The 12,930-nt window shown below is 46.4% G+C and overlaps 2 protein-coding genes across 2 annotated transcripts; both read left to right on the top strand.

The window, feature by feature from the left end:
• The first annotated feature begins 815 nt into the window (after positions 1-815).
• Positions 816-7,141, top strand: shisa4 (shisa family member 4). Its single transcript, XM_037490264.2, has 5 exons — positions 816-1,089; positions 2,632-2,809; positions 3,667-3,803; positions 3,886-4,077; positions 5,124-7,141. Exons 1-5 carry the CDS (start codon positions 1,011-1,013, stop codon positions 5,162-5,164), a joined length of 627 nt encoding a protein of 208 aa, XP_037346161.1. The 5' UTR covers positions 816-1,010; the 3' UTR covers positions 5,165-7,141.
• Positions 7,142-7,244: 103 nt separating this feature from the next.
• Positions 7,245-12,311, top strand: lmod1b (leiomodin 1b (smooth muscle)). The gene is made up of 3 exons (XM_037490263.2): positions 7,245-8,405; positions 9,223-10,962; positions 11,043-12,311. The coding sequence occupies exons 1-3, from the start codon at positions 8,112-8,114 to the stop codon at positions 11,067-11,069; spliced, it is 2,061 nt and encodes a 686-aa protein (XP_037346160.2). The 5' UTR covers positions 7,245-8,111; the 3' UTR covers positions 11,070-12,311.
• Positions 12,312-12,930: the final 619 nt, after the last annotated feature.

Below are 12,930 nucleotides of genomic sequence, written 5' to 3'. Positions count from 1 at the left end.
CTCTCATGGTGCATTCAACGCTGCTCGTAAATATGAGTGACTTTTAAACTTGGGATCACTGGAGTGATTTTACACTGCCAAGAACTCGGGCAATAGTTCAGCATTCAAAGTATGAAAATGAAGCACGCTGTTTGTTTTTTGGGAGAAGCTTTTCTGATGTGGTCCTTTTGAAATACTTACCTGGGGTTTGCGCGGTACAAGAGTCCGGCACAGATTTGCTTTATTTGTCAGGTGTTGTGTGCACATTAATACACACTTGTGTGCAGATAGTTATGGCCGGTGATGTGGGGTGGCTAAATTTACAACCCACACGGTTTGGAGGGAGATGTCTGACGTATCAAGCTGTTACTCAGGCTGGTAGAGTGGGCTCCTGTGGTATTTTTCTTCCAGATGGCAGGAGGGTGTGGAGGCTGTTTATAATGTAAAATCTGAAGACCTCTGGATTTAAAAGAAAGTGTCTTGACTCACTGAATCCTAAAAACCTTATTTTTCGGTGTAGACTGTATATTTTTTTTGTAACCTGTTTCAATTGTGAAATGTTTCAAAATGTTTGTATCCGTATCATTAAACTAAACAAAAACCATAGCCTGTTTATCTCTGAAATTTAGTGGAGCTGAAATGTAAAGTAGCAAAGCATGTAAATATTAAAGCAGAGCACCTATGTGTACATAGTTGTAATAATGGAGTTCAGGAATATTTATATATACAATTTCTAGATATTACAGTTTGATTCCCTATTAATGCATGCCTACCGTAAATTAATCGGGCGTCCCCCAACCCCGATGTTTCAGGCGGTCCGTGAAGGCAACGCTCTCCTCATCCTCGGGTGGCGTCACGGCCGCGATGTGTCATCTCGGCGGATGAGACGCCGCTCGTCTCCTGCGCTGTTCCCGCGGCAGAACGATGTCTGTGAACCACCGTTAGTCCGGTTCTTCTTCTTCTCGCTCGTTCGCGGCGACTCTTCAACAGTTATCCCTCGCTGAAAAGTAAATAAATACACAAGGACGAGGATGTTCTTTCCGGCGGGCAACGCGTCCCTCGCCGCGCTGACTCTGGCGCTGCTGACCGTCGTCCTCTGCACCGCTCCGGGTAAGACCGCGGAGCTCCGTCCAGGGCCGCGCTCCGCCAGCTGACGGTGTAACGGTTCGTGACGGCGTAACAACGGCGGGGACCCCCGGCCGGCATTTCTCTCCGCCCGTCAGCTGTCACCGCGAATCTGCTTGCTGACAATTCCCACCCATTTATCGGTGTCTTCATCGGTCTTTTAATGGTGTTTTATTGGTATAAGGCCTCGATAACTGTTTCCTACCCGTCCACTGTTTACGAGCGTGCTCGTGCTAGCAGCTAACGGTACATTAGCATCTTAGGAGGACTAGTTGGTTAAGGTTAGCTAACCAAAGCTAGTCGCCCTGTTTGTTCCCCTTTAGCTTAACGTTTCCCGTTTTCTCATTTTGAGACTTAAAGGTTAATGTTAAATGTATTTTATTTTCCGCCACCGTTGCCTCCACAACGCAGTTTAACGTTATATAATTTAACCCTTATGTTAATCTATCGAACTTTATTTGTTTTGCACTTATGACGCTTATTTCAACTGTATTATTATTATTATCAGCCATGTTTTAAAATATTGCTGTTTTATTGACCTATTTTTTAGCACGAAGGTGGCTTAAAAAAGCATTAAATCTTGTTACAACACAATATTACATTAATATCACCCCAATAGTTTGAATTGTTATTGTTATTAGGCCAGGTAGAAAGAACACAGCAGTTGTAAGACTAACTACATGCAGTAGTGTAAATAACCTTTTACCTTCTGTCTAATACTACAGAGTAATAGATTTTTTAAATATCAGGGCTCATATCAAGTGCCAGAATAAGTATTCCCAAAGGCGACCGCTCCAAGCTTATCTCAAAGGTCATCATCCCAAATTAGTCCAAACCCTTTTAGCTAGGCTTAGATCTCGGCTCAACAATGTGCTGCACACATTATCTATTAGACTTCAACACAACAAGAGCGTTTAATTTACAGTATTCAGTTGTCACGTACGCAGCCTGCACACACCTCGCTTCGGTGATGGGGGTTTACTTTTTAGTGCCTTGAATTTTGTAGGGTAGTGCAGACGTGTCCGATCATTCAGCTCAATTTCGGACCCACCGTGTAATTATTCTCATGAAGGACGGTGTGCCGAATGTTAACTCTTCCAGTATGTGAGCTTTAGTCTTCCCAAGAGACCACACAACTGTAACATCACAGCGATGTGTTTGGGGATTTATTTCCGATGGGATCTCAAATGTGAGAATTTATATTTGTTTGCTGTTCCTCATGATTTCATAAATCAAAGGACGTTGGTTCATTAGAAATAAACTCTTTATTTCAGGTACACAAATCCTTTAAATCCTAGAAACCCATCGTGAGCCCTAATCCGTTTTCCTCCTCTGCCACAGCGAGCGATTGAATTAATGCATTTTGACTATAAGTGAACAATCAAAAATCACACTTAGAAAAGGTGCGACCAAACCGAAACAACAGACTCTATTAACCTGAGGAATTATAAGGAGGAAAATAACTTTTTTTAAAGGACAAACTAAAGACCCGCCGCTTCATCGCTTTGTTTCATCTTTTTTTTGCAGTCGGTGCGAACGAGGACTGTCTGTGGTACGTGGACAAAAACGGCACCTGGCACAACGGCTTCGACTGCCCCCTCATCACGTTCTGCTGTGGGAACTGCCACCGGCGCTACTGCTGCCTGGACGCCTTCAAGATGATCGCAGAGAGGGAGCAGAAGCGCTGCATGCTCTTCCAGTTCAGGTGCGGGAAGCCAGCAGGGTTTTGATAAAATGATTTCTTTATTCATTGAATGGACACAAAGACCGCTCACGGTGCAACGCTATCACTGCAGGATCAAGCTTCCTTCTTTTGCTAAGGGCAGAAAGATTCCTTAAAATGCTGCTATAGGGACCCTGTGGCCATTGCATCCTTAAAGATCCGTCCACGTAAATAGATAGAAAGTAAACTTTTAATTATACTTTTATTTAATCGCGTTAAAGTCCGTAATGTCCATATGTATTTATATTTTCTTGGAACATGACAATAAAGAATCTGTCTATGCACCAGAGACATTTAAATTGGCTAATGTGAAAAAACAACATTAAATAAACACACATAGAGTCTATGGTCCACTTTCTGCATAAAGTTTTCCATTCTCAAACCCTTACTCGTGTCGTACCAGGGGAATCTGACTTAATGACCTTGCCTTGGTCCCCGCGGTGTAAAATGTCCTCATTAGTCGTTCCATCTCATGGGCTCTCCGCTGGGATGCATTCAGATAACGCATGTACCTGAGAGACTGAAACATGCCACCTTCCCTCCAGAGCCATGGAAACTCATCGGCCTCCCTCCACCAGCGAGCAGACAACCTGCAGCTTATTAAGCCCAGTGGGAGATGGCGTCGGGGGGGGGGGGGCGGCGGGGTGCTGAGCTTAAAATGGAGGCCTCTGTTGCTTCAGTGAAAGACCAGAGAGACGCAGCGTGCACGTCATTGAATCGGACCACCTCCCTCTAATCCTCCAACTGTAATTAGCGAGATGAGGGTTTGGGGGGGGCAACGGGAAGCTAAGTGAAGAAGTGCTTTGTAACCGATGCCCCGCTCTGTGTCCCGCTCTCAGCCCCACCACCTTGGCCGGCATCGCCTCCTCCATCCTCCTGTTTGTGGCGATCATCGCGACCATGGTCTGCTGCTTCATGTGCTCCTGCTGTTACCTGTACCAGAGGAGGCAGCAGCGGGGGAGGACACCATACGACGGTGAGCCCTCTTCTCTTTTTGTGTCCGTCCTTCAGCTCTTCTTAGCGTCCTTCACAGCGGGCGTGTTCTTCTCGGCCCACAGCCCAGCACATCCCCATGGCCGCCTACCCGGTGGAGCCCATGTACGATGCTTATGGTAAACCGCTGGGGCCGTCGGACTATGCGCACATAGGGTATCCAATGGCGCCCCACTACCCTGGCATGCCTCCCCATTACCCGGTGATGCAGCCAGTACACTATCCACCTCACCTGATGGACCCCGCATACAGCCAGGGTAAGAGGAGCTTTAGCTATTGTGTCGTATTTAGACAATCTGCTTTAACAACCTGAAACTAGTCAAGCTGCTGATATGCTGTGGAGTTATCTACTGTACTTCAGGAAACATTTATTACCAAAATATGTCAGACATAGAAGGAATTTTAACATCAGACAGTAAGACAATGGACAACAAGACAGATAAGATAACATGGTGCAAGAGGAGATCCTGATGGAGCTCAGCCTCCTGCCAGGTGGAAGGGGCACAAACAGTTTTTTGTCCGGGGTGAGAGGGGTCGGCTACAATCTTTCTAGCTCGCTTCAGGATCGAGTCCTGAAGAGACGGCAGATAGCAGAGCGGATGGCACACTGCAGCCTGTCCTTGGCTGTGGCTGCAGTGTACCAGATGTGATGGAGTAATGGAGGTCATACTCATGTAATATTTTTAATGAAATATGACACAACCCGTGCTGGAGCCAAGAATCCCCTACAGCAGAGAATAGATAGGTTTTTTTGGGGTCTCTTGATCGAGCTTGAACAACCACTGGACACAGTTCACCATGTTTTCCAGAAAAATCCAGAAAATAAATAAGTCATATATTCATATTACCCAGAGATTGAGTACTTTCTATTTTGGAACATTCCCTCTGGCATCGCCAACTGTTGAAAAGGTCAACTTCGACTCATGAGAGGTGGTATCAGATTTAAAAGGGAGACCCTTGTTCCCTTCACTGCTGCCTTCACAAATGATACATTCAAGGCTCCCGGGACGGCAGTGTTAGTCACCACTTCAGGCAGTTTATTTATGCGGCACTCCAAGGTTGTTCAAGGTGCTTTTGCAAGCAAAAAATATTACATACAATAATCAGAAGCCCGTATGAACTGCTAACATATCGGTGATACGAATATGTGTCACTTTAGCCCATATACAATTATTTGTAATATTTTAATAGATAGTGAATTCAGTAATTATTTTGTAAATAATTCTTAACGCTGTCGTGGTAATATATGTCCATGTAAGTTGTTGACTTCATATTTTATGTTTCTACCCAACTTATTTTTCAGCCCCTCCACCTTACTCTCCACCGCAGTATCCTGGTCATTGATGGGCTCCTCTGCAAACGCACACACACACACACTCACACACACACACACACACACACAAACAGCATCCGAGAGAAAGGACTGTATCAAAGGAAGAAGGCAGCGACACTCACAGACGCAACAGTCAAACAACGCTACATCTCGACTAGCGGGAGGCACTTTAAGGTTTTTTTCTAATGTTCATTTGCAAGGTTGTAGTACTTTTCCGGAGTATTTACCTAAGTCAAATACCCGATTGCTCCCGGCGGGTTTCGCAAAGGCCGTGACAAGATCCCCAAAGTGAAGAAGCATCTGTCCGGCGTCTCGACTCCGTGCTGCAACCTCACCTCGAGGCTCGGGAGGCATCTACAGAAACAAATCTACATGCACTTCCTGTGTGTTCATTCAAGGGATCAATGCTTTACTTCCCCGCCTTTATGTTAGAAAACATTGAATTGGTAACTGCCATAGGCTACATTCCAGGTCGCACACTCCCCAAATATGATCACTTAACGACTTTATTTCTGTATTTGATATTTTTTTCTTTCTGTAGTGTGGTAGAGGCTGAAGTGAAAAAACAAGTGCATGTTTGAACAAGGACATGTGCGGTTCTGCGGGGCGGCGCAATACTGTCCTAAATTTGCAGATTGCCCAAAGGATCATTCGATTTAGTTTAAGATCCTTGTAGTCATTCGTTCGTTTCAGCTTGCCACTTTGTTTTTTTTGTAGCTGACGGGACTAATTTATTCACGATAGTATATTAGATGCACTAATTCATATGTAACATCTATCCATCAGCATGCTACCCCAGTCAGAGTGATCTGTCCCTTCATGCTACTTTTCTGGTTTTATATGAATTAGACATCTTTAGATTAATCACATGATGGTAGGATGTGTCCTGGTGAAAGTCACGTTTATTTGTTGTAACATATCAGGTCAGGGGAGTTGCCGGTCTTGCTGCTTGGTTTAAAACAAAGTGTCCCGCCAATAATGAACCATGATGGAGAAAGAAGGGGAAAAAGAGATTAACTATTTAAATCATTATTTTGTAAATCTTTTCTTCAGATGAATATTTTATGATATTGTAACAAGTTATTTGAAACATAATGTATTGTTATTGTAACATAAGATGACGTTTTAGCACTTTTGGCATCTTTCCATTTGGTATTTATTATTAACGTTATTGTTTAGGTCACCTGTTACTGTGAATGGGTTCTCAGCTTGTGGCTATAGCTGCAAAGCCAAAAATCACTACTGTTGAAAAAGTAGATGTCTTTTTTGAAGTCATTGATGGGAAATGTATTTCCTTACTGGTGTAGATCAAAACTAATCTCAAAGATGCAAGTGTCTCAATCTCCTCGCCTGCAGAAAACAGAACGGTGTTTTTACCAAAACTACAAATTGTTTGTTAAAATGTGCACTTTGGGGCTCCAGTGGGGAAGCTGGTCCAGGTTGGTGTTTTGGTTCACTCTGCTTCCCCTGTAAGACGTATGGACTGTAAAACATGACTTCTGGAGCATGTTTGGAGCGGTGATCTGTCAGACTACGCACATGTGATGATTGTGTTTATTCGGGTGTAATGTATCACTACATTAAAGGAAAGGCGCGTCATGCTGATCGGTGAGAGAAGCCCCCCCGGGGCTTCGCTTTGAGACTTACTGCTGAATCTCGTCTCAGAAAAGAAGGCAAACCATCATGTTTCCTCCGGTGGCGACGTCCATTTGTACAGACGTGTTGAGCCTTTGTGAAGCACACAGACAAACACTGGACTTTTATTTGTATAATGCTTCCGTATGTAGTTTGACATAATCTGCTCAATGATGTTACTGTTTATTTGTTGTTCTAAACCAACTCCATGAGTGTGTTTACTGGAACTGACATCGGTTGGCAAAATGACTGTCTCTGGTCATATGGATGGTATGCCATTGTAATATAAAGTGAGGGGAAAAGGGTTTTATTTCTAGTAACATAAAATTTAACTTTGGAATGTAAATATAAAACCGTCTCCTGTGTCTTTCTTGTCTCTTTTTTTGCCCCCAAAACAATGATTGCTACCAACAAATTATATTTTTATAGTTGGCCTTACAGCTGTAAAACAAGTACATTTCACCATTTTCACACACAATATACATTTTGCATCAGTTGTATTCAATTTTTAAGTTAAAAGAAATTTATTTTTTGAAATTCAATTCATTTTAGTTTTTCTCAAATAATCTTAAAGTTTGAATCTATTATTCTATAACAATTAGGGCTTATATGTGGTGTAGGATTGTGCACCGGCCTTTTAGGACAGCTTCAGGACACTGCATATATTTAAAGACTTCTGTTTCACCCTCAAATCATTGGCCTGCTTGGACTTTATTTAGCTCCCGTGAAATTACAATTGCATGTTTGACTTGTACTGTTTCTCCGAAAAGATTAGTAATGTGTTGATTAAAGACACCGTTAATTCCTTCCAGAAACACAGATTTTCTCATTGTGGAACGTCGAGTGGTTACAATCCGACTCATTACTAAACAGAACCACTGGAACCGGTCTGAACATAAACAAACTGTGCAATGGGAAGTCTGTGTAACTCTGCTCTGGCATCTCTGTAAACTTCAGCCCTTCCCATTACCTTTAAAGGAGTGTGTACCCTGGACTAAATATGGACATGCACTTTCACAGGATTCCTAAGAATGTCCCAGCCTCACGGTCCACTTTGATGATGCGAGGCTCTTGCAGTCCATCACTGGTGCCCCTCACCGCAAGACCGAGAGACCAGCCTCCTTGCACCGGGATTGACGCCTCGGGGGCTCTTTTTGGCGAGCAGGACGCCGGGGGTCTGACCTGCTGGAGTACTTCTCAACATCGGAGCGAGAGATAACCCAGCAATCCGATTTGAACTAGAGGCATTTACTGTACCACCTCCAAATTTCTCCGCAGCCTTTCCCCCCCCCAACCCCCCAGATCAATTTTTTTCTAGCAACCATGTCGAGGAGAAAGGTCAGGGGCCTGACCCGCACGGGCCGCCAGGTCAGCGAGGACCCGGACCTGGACAACCTGCTGTCCGCCCTCTCCCCCGAGGAGATGGAGGAGCTGGAGAAGGACATGATGAAGGTGCCCGACGTCAAGCCGGAGGACGGGAAGCTGCTCCTCGTCCAGGGGGAGAGCCGCGCCGCGCCGACGCCCGCCAGCAACCACGTCCGGGACGCCAAACTGGACGGTGGCAGGCGAGAGAGCGAGCGCCGGGGAAGGCTCGGGGAGAGGGAACTCTCGCTGGAGGTTTGTGAATGCTTGCACAACCGTTTTCCTCCTCCGAGACCTTTTGTGTGTGAGCTGTAGTTTTTAATCAGATCGATTTACGAGCCAAGTATAGCCGCTTATGCTGTGTTGCTGTGTTTGCTAGAATCAAAGTGAATGTCCATAAACTAATGATAACAAATAGTTTAACTTCTGGTCCCCATCCGATTCTTCGCTGAGATGCATCTGAAACCAGAAACCCATCGACGCGTTTCTGTCACTCCTGTGTCATGCTCTAAAACAGCCCTGCTTACTTTTGAGTGTCAGCGAGCAGGTTCCCTGCAGCCCCGCGCGTTGAAAAGGAGAAGCGCTTTCGGTGGCCGGAGCCGAGGCCCCCGCGGAGCTTCTTTAATCCCCGGGCCTGGTGGAATTCCTTGCTTGATTGCTCCTACGCTCGCTTCCTTTTAAGGATGCATCTGCCGGAGCCACAGCCTCAGACAGCGAAAACGGACCCTGAGACTCACAAACGCAACACTGTGCGAGCTCCTCGCTGCGAATGCATCGCTGCGCTGTATTAAAAAAAAAAAAAAAAAAAAAGGGCTCCCTGTCCTAGAGGGCGTGTATTTACACGGAGCAGATGGGACAGCAGCTAGCTGACAGTAAAGGAATACAGTTTCTTTTGGGTGGGGTGTGTTATGTTATCTCCACGCAATATATACATTATGTCTGAAAGAACACATTCTGTTCCCAATAGGTCCTTTCACTTGTGCGTCCTTTGCCGCGTTGCATTTTGGGCCTCTTGTTTGATTTTTGACAGCGTCACATGTTGAACGTGCTCCTCGTGTTCCTCCACCTGCAGGGAGAGGCAAAGAAGGAGAGCCGGAAGCAGGAATACCTGAGGAAAATGGGCCTGAGCCAGGAGGGGACCGACGACGCGACCGAAGGGCTCCAGAGACAAACTAGTGTCTCAAGTGAAAAAGGTGCAAAGGTCGACGGCAGGAGCAGCAGAGGCCCCGAAGGTCGGCTCTCGAGTAGATACAGTAAGCAAGAAAGCAAAGAGAGTGAGGTGAAAGAGGAGGAGACCCAAGAGAGACGTGAGGACCACAAGATAAGCGACAGACGGGAAAACAGGGAGAGCACCTCAAGTAGCAAAACAAAGGACATGATCTCGAAGTTACAGGAAAAAAAGGACGACGGCAAAGACAGGAAAGAAGACAGCCGGAGAAGAGACGAGGGCAAAACCAAAGACATTATCTCAAAGCTGCAAGAGAAGCACGAGAAGGACACGAGCAAGGACAAGGAGAGGCGATCAGAGAGTTTCAGGACACAAGGACTTGTCTCTAAAATGTTGGAAAAGCAGAGCAAAGCACAAGAAAGCCCGGCCCCCCAGGGGAAAACAGAAGAGAAGAAGAAGCCCAAAGCGGAGGAGAAAACAGCTGAGGACAACAACAAGCACGAAGCCAAACTCCAGCGACAGCCGTCGGAGAGGGGTGAAGCGCAGGTGAAACACGACAAGGCGGAGAAGAGGACAGACAGAGAAGAGCTGGTCAACCACAGCGACCACGTGAAGGAGAAGGAGAAGAAGGTGAGCCAGGACCGGAAGGTCGAGGAGAAAGAGGAAGTTGAGGAGGCCGATGGACGAGAAACCGAGAAACTCGGCAACTGCGTGGCCAAAAAAAGCAGCCCAAACAGCAAGGCGAAGGAGGAGGAGGAGGAGGACGAGGACGCCAGCATGTTCGACGAGCTGATGGAGCAGGTCCGCAGCGACGACCCCGAGCTCACCGAGCTCAACGTCAACAACTCGGAGGTCATCAAGACCAAAACCCTCATCGAGTTCGCGGAGGCCTTGCGCAGGAACACCCACGTGAAGAAGTTCGCCCTGGCCAACTGCCGCGCCGACGACCACGTGGCCTACGCCATCGCCGGCGCGCTGCGCAGCAACAAGACCATCGTCAGCATCAACGTGGACTCCAACCACCTCACCGGCAAGGGCATCCTGTCTCTGATCCAGGCGCTGCCGCACAACTCCACGCTGACCGAGCTCCGCTTTCAGAACCAGCGCCACGTCTGCGGCGGGAAGACGGAGATGGAGATGACCAAGGTGCTGAAGGAGAACACCACCTTGCTCAAGCTGGGCTACCACTTTGAGCTGGCGGGGCCCAGGATGACCACCACCAACATACTGAGTCGCAACATGGACCGACAGAGGCAGAAGCGCCTGCAGGAGCAGAAGCAGGCGCAGGCCAACGGGGAGAAGAAGGAGACGCTGGAGGTGCCCAAGGCCGGTGGCGGCGGGGGATCCCTGAGGAACTCGCCCAGAGCTTCGCCCAAACCTTCTCCCGTGCCGTCGCCCGCGCCATCCCCCAAGCTGACTCCCAAGAGAGGAGCCCGGGGTCCGCCGCCCCCGCCGCCGCCGCCGCCGCCTGGGTGCGGGCCTCCGCCGCCTCCGCCCCCGATGCTGGAGGTGGACGCCCTGAGGAACTCCCTGACCCCGGTGTCGCAGAGGAAGCTGGATGGGAAAAGCCCGGGCGGCAGTAAGAACTCAAGGGACCAACTGCTGGCCTCGATCAGAGGAGACAACAAGAAGGAACTCAAGAAGGTACGTGAGGTCGGTTTATTAACGAGTCGGCTCACGCCACAACGCGCTAACTCGTTAACTTTTTTTTGATGTTCCCACAGGTGCCGGTGCCAAAGTGGTTGCAGTAATATTTCTCTGTTGGAATATAAAGTGAAAAAAGAGAGGAGAGAGAGAGACAACGTCTACATTTCCTCGGATGCAGTGGAAGAAATGTGCAGCGGGAAGGATGGAGCAAGTGAGCCGAGAGAAGCCCACCGATTGGACGACCAGCCCTCACAATGAGTTCTCCCCTCAAACACTGGACCAAAGGGAGAATGAGTGACGCAGCCCTCCCTATTGCAAAGAGTGCCGTGTGTGTTGCCGTTGTTGTCTTCGGTACATATTGACGCTTTGCTGGTTATTTGCACTAGATAAAAATGAAGCTGGGGTGGGTGCTATGAGCTTATTGATGAGAGATTCAAATAAATCTTTATTAAATTCTAATACAAAAGCGTTATCTGCGATATAGTGGACATTCGTTTGACCGTTTATTTATTTTGCGGGGGGAGAATCCACCTCATACTTGGAAGCCGTAAGTCTGTTGAAACTGGGTATTCCTAAAATGGCGTAAATATCAGGGAATTAACAAACATGGCGGCCTGACTTAAGACAATCTGGATAAGAAGAAAAAAAAGATAAAGATCACGATGATCTTTGATTGTGTGTCTCAATGCCAAATCTCATGACATCTCAGGCAGGATTTAATGGATTGGAAAGCAGCCCAGTGGAATCCTGGTGCATGACGAAAGAGTTTTAGCATGGAAATTATTACATAATGCAATTTTATCAGGAAGGGCAAATGGCTCTCCTTCCGTATCTGATGTTATATTTTTTACAGAATCATTGTAGTGGTGGTGTTTGAATACCTTACATAGCTTAATGTCTTAAAGGGGGGATTTATAAAACCAGTATGGGCTTATAAGAACCTGTCCTGTTGATTTATGCCCTTAGTTTTAAGTGAATGTCATTTTTAAAGGAATTTAAGAATAATCCTAAATTGGAAGGGCACTTGTTAATTGCACTGTGTAATGAAATATTCTCTGTCATATCTGATTACACATGCCTTTCTTACAGAGTCTGTATGACTTCAATAAAATATTCTGCTATGTTTGCCATGAAAAGTTACATGTGTAATGTTATGCCTGGCTCATATCATTTCAGAGGATAGCAATCGTATGTGTACAGTTAAATGCAACTCAGATCCACAATATTTTTGAGATCTACAATATTTCCCTGTATGTATGACGTGATATATTTACAAAATAACCTGTATATATAATACGCTGTCATTCATTCAGTTGGTTCAAAGGCTTTATAAAATCATTTCTTTTAATAATATACTGTATTTTCATATCCACTTCAAAACGCTTTTATTTTAAAGGACTCCTGTAAAACTGATGTGTTGTTAGATGCGTGTGAACTAAGTTGCTTCAGTCCATCGCTATACACCCATTTACAGGCCTCTGCTTCTGCAAACAGGAAACAGGGACATTTCTTCACCTTTCTCTTCACATTACATGTTTCAAGCAGCAGAGAAGCAGTGGGGATCGGCGCAGCGTCTACCCTCCAGCTGGTGAGGCAGCCATCAACCTGAGAACAGCTCCAGCAGGAAGAGGCCGGCTCAGCCTCTGCATCCATGAAATGCCTTTATTTGGGCATTTCTCAGTGAAAGCTTGCTGTGCAATTCATTCCTTTCTCGTTCCTAATAATGGGCTGCAGGCCAGCGGCCTGTCTCTCGGTCGCTCTCTCTGTAGCTGCTCGCCTGACCGACACCACTGATCTCAGCTGGAGGAAAAAGTGGGGGGGGAGGAATGAAAATGTTGAGATTTTCGGCGCCAACAGAGGAGCCCGGAGGAGAACCTGGTGATCATTTGCATGCAGAAAGTAACTCAATGAACGTGCTTTTTTGTGTTTGTCTATTTATATCAGGTTAAACTGTGTTCAGTTGAG

The sequence above is a fragment of the Pungitius pungitius genome, chromosome 8 (genome assembly GCF_949316345.1).
Source record: "Pungitius pungitius chromosome 8, fPunPun2.1, whole genome shotgun sequence".
Classification (NCBI taxonomy): domain Eukaryota; kingdom Metazoa; phylum Chordata; class Actinopteri; order Perciformes; family Gasterosteidae; genus Pungitius; species Pungitius pungitius.
The sequence above is the reverse complement of the archived record's forward strand: the minus strand, read 5'-3'. Positions and strand labels throughout refer to the sequence as shown.

Excerpts from the sequence above, each read along its gene's own strand:
- lmod1b (XM_037490263.2), top strand. The coding sequence starts at position 8,112 with ATGTCGAGGAGAAAGGTCAGGGGCCTGACCCGCACGGGCCGCCAGGTC. Across the intron at positions 8,406-9,222 it reads AGAGGGAACTCTCGCTGGAG|GGAGAGGCAAAGAAGGAGAG; the intron begins GTTTGTGAATGC and ends CTCCACCTGCAG. Across the intron at positions 10,963-11,042 it reads ACAAGAAGGAACTCAAGAAG|GTGCCGGTGCCAAAGTGGTT; the intron begins GTACGTGAGGTC and ends ATGTTCCCACAG.
- shisa4 (XM_037490264.2), top strand. The coding sequence starts at position 1,011 with ATGTTCTTTCCGGCGGGCAACGCGTCCCTCGCCGCGCTGACTCTGGCG. Across the intron at positions 3,804-3,885 it reads GGGGAGGACACCATACGACG|CCCAGCACATCCCCATGGCC; the intron begins GTGAGCCCTCTT and ends CTCGGCCCACAG. Across the intron at positions 4,078-5,123 it reads GGACCCCGCATACAGCCAGG|CCCCTCCACCTTACTCTCCA; the intron begins GTAAGAGGAGCT and ends CTTATTTTTCAG.